This window comes from Calonectris borealis, chromosome 3 (genome assembly GCF_964195595.1).
Source record: "Calonectris borealis chromosome 3, bCalBor7.hap1.2, whole genome shotgun sequence".
NCBI classification, from domain to species: domain Eukaryota; kingdom Metazoa; phylum Chordata; class Aves; order Procellariiformes; family Procellariidae; genus Calonectris; species Calonectris borealis.
In genome coordinates, this window is record NC_134314.1 from 37573923 (window position 1) to 37587257 (window position 13335).

Genomic DNA, 13335 nt, shown 5'->3' on the forward strand with positions numbered 1-13335 from the left:
ATGCTCTGATGAAATGTGCTTTGGCATTTAGAAAAAGATTCATCATCAAATTCACAACAGCTGGAGATATATAGTGTGACCTTTAAGTGTCAAAGGCTAAGGTGGCTTAGCCTTTCAGCAAGTCAGATAAAGTCACAAAGGCAGGAGGATTTTGAAGTATTCGGATCTGTGAATACAACACAAGATCGTAAAAACATTCTTTTTGTATCAGTATTTCAAAGCATTCTTCAGAATAGGATGAAAGGACTAAGGCCACCTTTACACTGAGTTCAAAGTGGGTTCCAGAACTACCACCCACCCAGAGCAAAGAACACCGTAATACATGACAGTATTCAGGAAGACTGTCTTAGTGCTAAGGTAATGTAACAAGAATCAGTCCAAATGAACTCTTCACAACCACTAGGAGGAACACATTAAGGTTAAAAGTAAGCAAAAGCCTGACCTTAACAGGCGTTCAGGCATACAGGAGGCCGCCAAGGCACGCGAATCATGTCAGACATAAGAAAGCCTACTACCGGCTACAGCAAAGCCTGACTTCTCAAAGATGCAACTCGCAACGAGAGTCAATCCAGTAAGACAGGAGAGCAACACCTAGTCATTAAAGAGCTTTTGGTTGTTGGTTTTGTTTGGTGTTATTTTGGAAATCTGATGACCAGGAGAACCATTTTTTATTTAAAGGCATCAGTATTCCTACTTAATTTCTACATTACACAAGGATTTCTTAATCACTGTAAGGCTAGTCTTCATCAACTAATACACAAGCTTCCCAGTGCAATAATGGCAATGCCTACTTACAAAATCTGCTGAGTCAGGTATCAGATTCAGACAAAGCAATTACATTCAAAGATATGGTAGAAAAATCCAATATTCTACAGTGACAATGATTGTAAAAATGCCTGCTCTCCCCTAGTCTTTCATTCTTGCTACTGTAGTACAGTTTTCATATTTTCAACGACATCTTTTAAGTAACTGCAGTCACCATATGTTCCTGCAACTGTTCATAAAGCTATGCTGTAAACCAAATAATGGGGGGGAAGGGGTGAGAGAGAGAGAGCGAGAGAGCGCAGAGCTGCAGGCCTGTACATATCCTGAAATCTTTTAGGAAAATTTTTTTAATATTATTCTACAGGGCAGCCCACTCACGGGACAAGAGCTTTAGAGCTTTACCACAGGAGAGACATAGACTCTAAGGCTCCAGGCAGAATACCTTTTGCAAGCAGTCTGATTCAGCAGAGCTCAGCCCTGAGAAGTACTGCTTAAAGGAAATTACATAAGTCCAAAAAAATAAAAATCAAGGGCAGCACCATAACACCACAAACCTGTTCGGGGTCAGGCTCGAGGAACACCAGTGCTTAATGTCCAAATGGCAACACCAACAAAAACCCAATCACTACAGTCCCTGTAGTTTTCTTTTTCCCTCATACATTCTCACAATGGAGAAACTTCTGCTTAAAGCCTACAGGAACTACAAGCGTAAGGCTAACCTACAGCACATACCATCCAAGTGCCAACCCTGGCATTCCTAACAAACCAAGAGTGGCAGGTCTATTAAGAACATAGTGAGAACATCTGAAAGAAAACAGATCCTATGACAACACTGAGTGGCGTACAGCTTTTATTTATGACCTAACAGAGCACTAATCCTGCAAGTTCAAGAACGTGCCTGAAGCTTGAAGCCAAAGGCCATTTCTACGACTTTCTAATTTACCTAGAACATGATTTCCATACCCAGGAAAACAAGCCTAGAAGTGCCTAAACCCACAGGCTACAGATTCAACCTCTCCACAATGGCACAACATCAAGAGAAGTCTGGAAAAAGTCCTGCCTAGACGTTTATAGCTGAGGTGCCCTCCTGGGTAATTGAACACCTTGCCACTCAGGAGAGAACAGAATCTAGGTCTTCCATTTCCCAGCTCAATAGCTTAACAATAGTTAGGGCAATCCCAAAAGATGAGTGCCACCTGCTCCTGTGCCTTCCTTTTAGGAGAGCAGGGACCCCTCTCAGTTCTTGGAAAGATGCCTTACCACAACAAAGGATCCAGATGCCTCATCGCAGCTTTGAGTAAGAAACTGCATTTCAAATACATCTCTATGTACATTATCACGCAGTGGTTCTCGCTAGACAGCCCACCACTCAATGTGGGTTTTTTCCTGGATCATCCACTAAGACACCTAAATCTCCTATACTGCTCAGTAAACTGAGGATACTGCATTCTACTTTGGAGACTAAGGACCTTGGTCCCCAATAACTTAGGTGCCACAACAGCCAAGTCCTTCAGTGAATCTAGGCCCTGGGTAATGAGCCACAATTTAAACATTTCCAAGGGTTTGTGCTGTCCTTCTGTAGCTAAAACACTGTTTTTGTGAAATACATAAGCTCTGAAACAGTTGGCTGCAGCAACCCTTTAAGGTTTATTACCCTGGTTTCTTCAGAAGTCTGCTAAATGCTTATTTGTACCTGGAAAATATAGCATGTAAAACTGCCCTAATATTACAACACCAAAGCCACAACCTCATTGATTCCTTGGAAAAATGAATGACAAAAACACACTGAGAATGAGTTTTTCATTAGCAGCTGTATTAAGTCAGGACTGGCAGGGATATTACACAGGCCACAAAACAACAAGTACCTGTATTTGCACATGCAATTTAAAACTACCCCAGGACTTATTTGCTCCATCTCAAAATTGCCGAAAAAGCTTTAACCCTCTCACACTCCTGATATTTCTACAGCAAATTTCACTCTCTGGGGTAGTGAATACCCTGAGTCTAGCTGACTGAAGTCACTGAATTAAGCCAGTTCTGAACGTCCATGAACTCTGACACAGAGTTATGCGATACTTACAGAACTAGACCAAGTGAAGTGAAGACTACAGGTCATAACGTGGTATATATATGTACTTCCTGAGTGTAAACCCATGTGTGTAGACAGTCACTTATGGGACTGAGTTTACTATTAATTATAAAGACCAAAATCTGGCAAACAGACTAAAGATGCTTCAAATTAACTGTGACTGTGCCAATTGATTTAATAGCAAATCTTAAGTTTAAAAACCTGGGAAAGGATGTTCTGTAGGCCCACTAGAGTCTCCTAGTGGCACCTATCTGTAACCAGCGAGGCACAAATAAACTTTGATTCCCCCATTTAAGTTAAATACAAAACAAAAAAATGTATTTGGTTACTATGGCTTTGCAATTTCACATTCACTGACTGGATAAAAGGAATTAAGTTTCAAACTGATTGACATCGCTTGCATCCCTTGGATTTTGATTTTTTTTGATGCTGACAATGAAGGAATTCAGGGGCGGCACAGGGGGGGAATGGCTTAAAAATACCCGACTCTACCTTAGGGATTTGCCACAAGGCTTTAGATGTACCAAGCAATCCATCTAGGATGGGAATACTTGACTGGACTATCATTAAGCTAAGAATCATCTAAGATTTTGCTAATTCAACCAACATCCCCAAGGTCTGCAATTTTTTTTAAGGAGCTTTTGTTACGACAAAGTCATCCAGTGCTAGTTCTGATACCACAGACACTGTTTTGTCAGGCAATTATAGTAAGAGGTTCTTGAATGGTAAAGCAGATCTCATGTCATTCAACTCTCAGGTTTGGTTCCCTGTCTGATCCAAAAGAACCCAATCTGTAAAAATTTCCCATCCCCTGCATACATATACTGTTTTTCAGAAGTATGAGATGACATATTGAGAAAGTCAATGAAGGTCACAGCAGTTATCAGAATAATTTAATAGTGGCTAATCTAATTATGTTCCCAGCTAGTATGCTAGTTAGGACACTGGGAGAAGACTGACAGCTCTGTATGTATTCATGCCCTCCCTTAGTAAACCAGAACACTTAACATTAACATTTGCAGCTCTGCAGAGGTGACTATGCAATCAAGCCTCACGGTCTAGAAGCATCTCCCCCCCCCGCCAAATCATCTAAGAAAACCTCTAATTTCCACCCACGTCTTTTGAAGCATCAGACATGGAAAACTGGCTGGTGAAATATTCAGAGACTGTAGAGAGATGCCTCTTTTGCATACCTGGCTCATATAACTTATTCATTGGTTTGAGACAAACTGATCGCCGGATTTACAATTCCCCTCACCTCACACAGCAGGCAGACTTTCTCACATTCATTTCTAGCATGAAGCACAGACTACTAGCTGCTGAGATCTTCTGATTGTCTACACATTTCTCTGATTCCAAAGATCTTAAAATGTATGTGATTTTTACCCTTTTTAGGTGTTTGTGTTGCATTGTACCCTTGAAATAAATATTTCAGTCTTTCAGGGGGTTGCCTAACATCACAGGCATTTGTAATTTTGATTCCAATAGCTCTTAAATGGAGTTGTCTTATAAAGGGCAGATGAGCTCAGCCTCTTCTGACCCTAAATTCCATGAAAACTATCATGCATCCATCGTAAGGAGTAGTGGAAAGGCAACCTTACCATGCAATGAGAACATACACCTCAACTGAGTAATGAACATCTGTACTCATAGCTCCAAGATGATTGTCTCGGACCCTTTGTAAGTTCAGTTTCAGAAATCAATGCAGAGGGAACAATCTGAACCTAGGTCAGTGCTGAATGAGCCTAGGCTGCTCTCTCTCCCACTAAGCTTGGAAGAATTTCCTCAGAGACTTTATGAACTGTACTGTACGCTGCACATCTGAAAATCTTTCTTTAGGTTCAGAGTGACCTTCCTTGCTTGAGTCATTTCTAAATGCCCTTTTTTTTTGTGAGTACATCTATGGCAGATCTCTTCTTCAGAAGATCTTCTTTATACTGGTTTTCAAGACTGCCATTCCACTATGACTGAAGGCTGGATGAAGCCCATTTGCCTACTCTCAGCATTCTCAATGATTCTTCATATTCTACAAAGACTTTTGTCATTTTCTCCAGCAGACAAAGTCTTAATTGCACAAAGCATCATTACCTTTTTGAGAAAAAGATATGTACAAAGACCCACTTAGTATCAAGAAACAGATGGAAATACCTGTTGCATCCATCTTCCAGAAGAATTAGTTTAGTGCAGAACAGACCAAATTTGAAACCTGCATGTGGAGGAGCTCTACAGAGAAGGGCTGACAGTATTCAGTCCAATGGGCCAAGGCAGCATACAACAACATTGTATGAGATCAGGTGACTCCTGAAGAGCTTTAGCCAGATTAAGAATTAGTAATGCAAAAATAAACCAAGATCCACCTTGGTTCCCCAGGCAGGAAACAGAGCACTAAAGGTCTCTGTCACCCTGTCTCTTACGCATGATCTCTGACAATGTAAACTAACACTCCAATTTCATGTAGGTGAAGCATATAGAAAGATGACACTATGAAATACAGCCAAACAACTTTTTACATTTTACAGATTTAATCTTTGCCCCACTAAAGTGAATAGGTATTTCTATTTCTTTTGACTTCACTGGATGCAGGATCTTGCCCTACACACAAATGCATGCTTCATTTGGCCTACATAAGAACATACTAAAGGCAAAAAGTTTAGAAAGGTTGCTTTGACATATCTGCATAAAGCACAATAATTACCATGTTGAAGTAAGACCGGACTTTGACCCCTCTTGCCAAATCCCAAACTATGACATTTCCATCATGTCCAGCAGAGAAAAGAACTCTTGGATCAAACGGATGAGGTTCAAGTACAAACACTTCATCTTCATGTCCCTGAAATTAAAAATACAGCAAGATGAACAAGAGGATTGTCTCAAATACTTACCCAAGAATTCAATATGATACCACTAACAACCGCAACATTAATCTATGAAAGTGTCCAGCAAAGAACAACTAGTTTGACCACACATTTCTTTTTTTTGTAGCAGTGTATTATACTCTTCTCTTTCCAGTTGCAATTTTAGCTTCCTAAGAAGTATATCAAGTATGTCACCTTCACAACAAGTACATCCCAATACTTTCGTCATGATTTTAAAACTTAGAGTCCACAACATTCTTTATTTTTGGTCTTAATGCTCCGCAGATTTCAATTTTTTTTAATGTAGAGTAGCAGTTAGAAATTTAATTTAGACCCATAAGGAGTCAAATATATAACTAAAAGTTAGAGAACATAATCTTCAAAATTAATACTAAATTTTAAAGTTTTGCATGAAATATTTCCATCTCTAATGGAGCATCTAGTTACCTAGAGTTACCTATTTTCTCAGTTAAAAAAAGTATCAGACATTAGTAAAAACATTGTTTGATTTACTCTAGCTACAAGACTTTTTTTCTGTACTCATGGAATGATTAGGTTGCAGAAGTGTCTCTGTTTAAACAGGGCAAATTTATCCATTAACAGTATTCCAAAACACATGAAATAAAGGTAAAAAGAAACAACTGTTTCCTTCTCTCTTTCAACATAGCACTTTAGGGGAAAAAAAAGTCCAAAATTAGTTTCAGACATCTTGAACAGCAATGGTTATTTGCAACTTCAAAGCTTTATTTTCTAATAAGTAGCTGACAGACATCTCTATTACATTTCAATTACCTGGAAACATTTGTTAAGGCAGTTTTCAGACAGAAAAAAAAAATGCATAAAGAAGAATTTTGATGATGTATACATAAATATTGCATTCAAGATCGACAAATCAAGATGGAACACCTTACCATGAGAATATGAATGAGTTGGCCAGTGAAAGAATTCCAAACTTTCAGAGTCATGTTATTTACTGCAGTTATAACAGAGTTGTCATGGCGGTCCCATGCCACCATGGTCACTTTCAGTTTTGTGATTTTATCTTCAACTCCTTGTAAACTTTGTCTAAAACAAAAGAGCAAAAAGTTTCAAAGCAATCCTAGTTTGCCAAAACATTTTTATGTCCCTAACAAGTGAAAATACCTCTGTATTTTGCTTTATTATTAAGAATAGAGGCATTACTTCTTCAAGAAACTGGAGAAATGAAAGATGTTTTCCATTATGTCGCGCACACAACCACAAAAAAAATTGTAGATGCTTGAACAATGACTATAGGGTCCTCTTAATATCTTAAAGAGTATGTTGATCTGTTTTTCTGGAAAATGCCCTGTGATACATGACCTGACCCAATTAAATTTGATAGCTACAGTATTTATTGTGACATTTGAAGAGTGAAAATCCAAACTAGTGAACCAGTGAACAGTAATTTGTCCTGGAGAATATTTGTAATAAGTAATTATAAATATGGAGAGAAGTATTCTGATACCTTTAAATGAGTTAAATTCTCAGGCTATACTTAGTACTTATACCACCACCCTTACATCACTTTACTATCAGTAATAATGGCGCTTAACCTTGCACGTATTTTATTTTTATCCCTATGAAAACCAACCACTAGCCATCTGTAATATAATCTATCAAAATACTCCAAAATTACATTTTTGTCAGTGTGGTTTAAAGATGAATCACCACTGAATTCTCTAGCACATTATTTTCTGGGAAAACATCAACCAAATGCAACAACAGCATGTTACCACCAAGTAGGCAGACAAAATATAGAATCTTCCATATAGAAAGCACTACAATACATTACACAGTAGTATATATTGTACAAATCAATAATAGAAAATGTTATAGCCAGATTCCTTTCTAGATTCAATACAGGACCCAGGAGGCTTTATAAACTGAAGTCACTTTTTCCTTTCAGCACAGCAACTCCATTTTCTTTGATAAAATTGTGCTAGTGCAGAAAAGATCAAGTTTGGAACTGCACTTATCCCTCTAGTCAAAAAGACAAAACAGAATTCAGCTAAAGGTACTTCACTGAAATGAGCAGCGCAGTTTCTCAAAGTAGTTCAGCATTTGTGACCACAATGAAGAAGAATCCATTCCTATTTTTTTCCAGGATCAGTTAAAACTAAGAATTTTCAGAGGCTGCATTTTCAAGAGAGAGAGAGAAACTCAGCCTGTTCTCAAAGTGCCAGTATTTTATACACTCCTGTCCAACAGTTTTATATTCATGTTTTGTTGCATCTGCCCAAAACTGACAAGATACTCTCTGATCTAAACATCTAACTAAATTACAGCTTATTTAGCCTTCTCTTCCATCCCTCTCTTGGACATCTTTTCACAGGATTACTCCTGAAACCATTTTAATTTTTTTTTTATTAAATATCATCCTTCAAACCCCTCAGTATGATCAGTAAGGGGAAAAAGGCTTACCCCTTAAAGCCATTTTAAAACTTTCTAATGTATGTCAGTTGGAAAACATCTCCTCCATGCCAAAATAAAAAGGTGCAAGCCTACTAAGTCATTCTCCATCTTCAAGCCTCTTTTGTTGCTTCTTCTAGTGTATGGAAGTTTCCCATACCTACAAAGCCTCATAAATTCTTAGATTGTTTTAACAAATGAGAACCCGTTAGAGAGCAAGTGATTTATTTGCTCTGGCACGTGGTATGAAAGAATCCAATACTGCTTTTCCGGGCATGCAGATTCCACAGTATCTTTAAGTATTACTAAAATGCAAGCAGTCTCAATAACAGATCTGACCTGGTTTTCTTGCTCCAGAAATAAATACCTACGTAAAAAGCCATATAAATTTGACCTTTAATGGGTTTTGAGTATCTTTTATTCTTTTAATCTAATCAAAACACTAGTGGAGCTATTATCAGGATAAGCTAGTTTCCACAGCTGAGTATGTAGTCCAGTATTTGTTTTCATTGGACTTCAAGAGCTAGACAAGCATATTGTGCATTTAAGCAATAGTAATTTAAGGCGGCCTTCCCCCACTCCCCTTTCTCTCTCTTATTTAAAAAAAAAAAAAAAGTCAGCAGATTATATCAATGACCTTCAACTATCTATCTGATAGCAGAACATTTTACATCACTTACCCTGCTGGGCGAGTAGCCATATCTAACAAAATGCTTTTCCACTCCCTTCGCTTAAATTGCCAGATTCGTGCTGTTCCATCACGGCTTCCACTCACAAATCTAACAAAAGGGGAAAAAAATTACTTAGAGATCAAAGGCAGATCTGTACAGAAAAGACACTCAAAAACTGAAGTTCCAGAATTTGGAATTCAAAAAAGGAAGCTGTAAGTAAGAAGTCCAAAGAGCGTCAGAATGCTGTATGACTGGTTGGAGGTGAAAAACACTTCCTGTACTAGCAAAAAATTGAAGGCCTGCAAAAAGTGGAACCTGCTTCCCAAGCCCCTTCCGAACTAACTGTACTTTGAGCTTTGGTGCACCTTGCTGAGTTATAACACTGCTCTGGCAGAGGGACACCATAACCCAACGAGCTTTCTAAGAAACTGACCCTACCACACCAGGTAAAGCTAAGGAAGAAATTTAAGGGGTAAAAATAGCTGAAGGGCTAGGAGAGCCCTGCAAGCAGAAGTATAGACATGATTTAAAACAAACAAAACTCACTCCAAATAAACTAGCACTGTATGCTGAGTGTTGAGTATTATGATACTTATCTGCGTGTTTCCCAGCTTGAGTTTCTCCCCTACCTTTTTCTTCCCCTTTTTTGGGGTGCAGGGGTAGGAGGAGGAGCAAAAGGTGGGTGGAGCACAATGAAGCTTGGTTTACAACTATTTGTATCATAATAAAAATGTACATTAGAACATCAATTAAATGAAGCATCAAAAACTTCATAATAAACTGAACTGTCGTCTTTAACATCCTTCACATCCAACATCCAGAACTTAAAATGAAACATCAAAAAACATTAGGCTAGCTAAACAAGGTATTGTTAGATCTAGTTTGATAGTTTTCCTGTATCCAGCAGTCTCTTAATTGAAAAAAGGTTTAAATATTTAAATATATCTAAAAGTGCATGTATTTTTTATATATATATACACACACATACATTTTATGCATATATACACATACATCTCTTAAGAAGAAATTTCAAGTATTTATGATTTTACTGGATGAACCTCAAAACAGAAAGCAATTTTTTTTTTTATAACTAATTCCAGAAACTGATTATTTACAAATGTCCATAAGGTCAAAAAACTAGCTCTGAATAAATAAATTGTGTGCTTACCTGCTACTACTATTAGAAAACTGAATGCTGTCAACTTTGTCCTATATAAAAAAAGGGGGGAAAAAAAAATCAAGTATGATTCCAAATTTATCCAAATTCTTATTTTAATCAAACACATATGTAATTTTTAAAAAATGTATTTACAGTATGAAACTCCAACTCTGATATCTTCTCTGGCTGACCTGATCCAAAGAAATAAACCCTAATGATGTGATCTGTACTCCCAGTGGCCAAAAACATTCCACCTGAGAAAAACAAACAGATAAGTTTTAAGAAAAAAGGGCAATCTAATGTTATTACAGTATTTTCAAATTGCTGTAACATCAAATACTTAAATTTATTCCCTTAAATTTATAACTGTATCTCATTTCACCTATGCCTGCAACGAACCTTTACGTAAAAACAAGATTTAGAAACTCAAAAGTTTAACTGGAGTTGAATTACCTCACATTTGCTGTCAGATAACTATGCATCTGTAGACATACCTGAAAGATTAGCTAACTACAGTAATTTGTTTGCAACTAAGCCCTTAGAAGCTTGAATCTTAACAAAAACTGAATGGAACTAGAGCTCCAGTACACTTTCTGAAAATAAGTTTCTGTCACTTTGATATTTTATCCAATTATTTATGTTGCTTTCTTCAATTGCCAACTCTGGAACCAATGAAATTCAGACCGTGAGAACCTGGTAATCAACACCTTCTTGTCCCAATCCCTATAAATTCCATCTTAGATAAAGTCGACTCTCAGAATCACTCTGACAAAAAGGTATACATCATGTTTTAAAAGATTTGCAGTCACAAGAAACTTACTTTCAACATTTTATATGTAACTGTTTTCAAGAACTTCAAATCACCAAGAGTTAATGTATAGATTCTGAATTTCTACTTTAAACATTTGGGGTTTTTTAATAGCTACTTTAACTCAATTCCATCTTATTAACAAGAAATATGCTACAGTAACTGTATTATACTTCATTTTACTCTCCAAATTACTTCTATCGATACAAGGGAGAGAAAGAAGGGGGGGAAAAAAAAAAAAGTCTTTTACCAGCACTGAAAGAAGAACAGATCATTTGGACTCCAGGCCGAGGGCGTTCTGTAAACTTTGTTGGCCTTGGACTACAAATAAAGAAACAGTTAAATAATTTCCTAATAGGGCTTCAAAAAATAAGTCAATATCTTAGAAATAAAGCACAGAAGGACAAAATTAAATATGAAGAAACAGATGGCTGCCCATCTATAAACAATCTCGTGTGACTATGCTTCACGATCTGATCTTTAGGAAACTAAGACATCCAGATGGACTAAGTAATCCAGGTATCAAGGAGAGCTGTATCACAACTTAAATCCCGTTCCCCTCTCCCCCCCAGTATTGCTATACAAAACACTCTCCTTAAGTCACCAGCAAAGCAGAACAGAAGACACTAGAGCCAGCTGCCCATCACGTTCAGTTTTAAACCACTGGGTGTACTGGAATTCTGGTTTTCTCCTGCAGCACACGGCTGCTTTTACAAGAAAGAAACAGAGGTTAGTGCTCTTTATAGAAAAGGATACAAAAGAAATTTAAATAAATTCAGAGTTTTTCACAGTATTAAAATATACCAGTTTCTTCAGAGGACATATATTCTTTGTCAGCTAGTTTCAAATAGTGCCCAAAGAATGTCAGGACAATGGCTAGAAGTTTGTAAGGAATTTTACTTTATGGCCTGTGCTTCCTTTTAGGCATTTCAGAACCTGATGTGCAAGCAGAACCAAAGTTTCAATGGATTTGGCACATTAAGAGTGTATAAAAGCAAAACAAATCAGATCTGGTTCTTCAATCATTACTTCAATTCTGCTCATGCACTGCAGCAACCTCTAATCAGTAGGTGGTCTTGCATAGTATGCCATCTGCAATCTTCTCTCAAAGAATAAACTTACTAGAGAACAGCAGCATTACACCCACAAGTGTCATCACTGAAGATTTGTTTTAACATAAAAAAATGTATATTCATGACTTAGCCAAAACTTTTTCTTTTAAAAGCAAAATGGTCCATATAATTCATTTCAGCTGAAGGCAGATGCATAAGAGATCTTTCTCCACGAATCAGGTACTGTTATCTCAAAGAAAGTAGTAAACATTAAACCTTAGTGGTGCCTATGCATAAAACGAAGTAATGAACACTAGGAATACCAGTTAAGAAATCCTTCTCCAAATTGTCCATTCAGTACAGGCTGTTTCTGTGAACTTTCCTCCAGGAGTTTTAAGGTAACTCCCTGCAGACTCATGACAAGGAAACTTCACAACAACATACACTAAACAAGACAAAGATCCATTCTACAAAACAGTTGAAACCCTTCTTAACTGAGATACTAACATAAAAAGAACTATTGGATGATTCAATATGCAGCTTACATAATTTGGAGTAAGTGTAAATAGATAAATAGGCTGCTGTTTTCTTCCACTGTGGTTTGTGAACTCTGCCTTTGGAGTTAGGACAGCTGCAAAATAGAGCAAGCATGCACTTACGTTCTTGTCTGGACAACCAAGTTAAATTCTCTAACTTATGACTCTTTAATGTGTGTTATTTTACACTAGAGCAGACTGTGGTCTTTGCAAAATGAGCTGGGCAATCAGTATTTTTGGGAAAGTGGACAAAAGCATAATCTCTTGCAACATACACAAACCAAGCTAGTTGTTTCACTTTACAAACATTCTCAATCCAATTATTAAGTGGCTGGACAGCACTAAGATACCTTCATAAACATTTCATAGAGAGGTCCAGAAAAGCCCTGGTAAACCATTTTCCTCCTGCAGGAGACCTGTATTAAGTTCAACACAGATCCAGAAATGAGAGGGGCTGCAATCAAAAAATAACCTGCACTCAGAGCAGCAAAGAAGCAATTTGGTCTATGTGCCTCAACTAAGGGACACACTCACTCATATAAACATCTCACAAGTTCATCTTCTTCAAAATGCAGCAATAGTGCAGGAATGGTTAACTAATCCAAGCCCTGCAGACTGCCCTCACTCTGGACATGCAGTGGCTCAAGTAAGACATCTTCCCAGAAAACAGATGTGTGATATAACCTCTCCAAATTAAGCCTTTGTTCACAAGCTAACAAACAAGGTTCAGCATATTCGAATTCTGATGTATGAGCAGCCCCTTTAACATCAAGTGCCTTCTCCTTAAGAAAGCAGATGGGAAGTATCACACCACACTGATGACAACTGAGAAATCAACGTCTTGTCCAAAACAGGAACATCAAATCATCAACACGTGTTTTTCCTAAGTTTTTTTCCTCTTTTTAAAATTATGGGGGGAAAAAGTAGAAAATAAGAAAAGCAGTATAGTAAGTTCCTCTCCCCAAATCTG

The 13335-nt window shown here is 37.5% G+C and overlaps 1 protein-coding gene across 9 annotated transcripts in view; it reads right to left on the reverse strand.

The window, feature by feature from the left end:
• The window catches only part of PHIP (PHIP subunit of CUL4-Ring ligase complex), a 120332-nt gene that overhangs the window by 66970 nt on the left and 40027 nt on the right, over positions 1-13335 (reverse strand). For all 9 annotated transcript variants that reach the window (XM_075145355.1, XM_075145353.1, XM_075145352.1 and 6 more), the window contains 6 exons: positions 11028-11098; positions 10123-10223; positions 9979-10019; positions 8820-8918; positions 6621-6774; positions 5550-5684 (listed from right to left, as the gene is read on the reverse strand). In XM_075145355.1, the coding sequence (XP_075001456.1) occupies positions 5550-5684; positions 6621-6774; positions 8820-8918; positions 9979-10019; positions 10123-10223; positions 11028-11098 (601 nt within the window). The remainder of the gene's footprint in view (positions 1-5549; positions 5685-6620; positions 6775-8819; positions 8919-9978; positions 10020-10122; positions 10224-11027; positions 11099-13335) is intronic.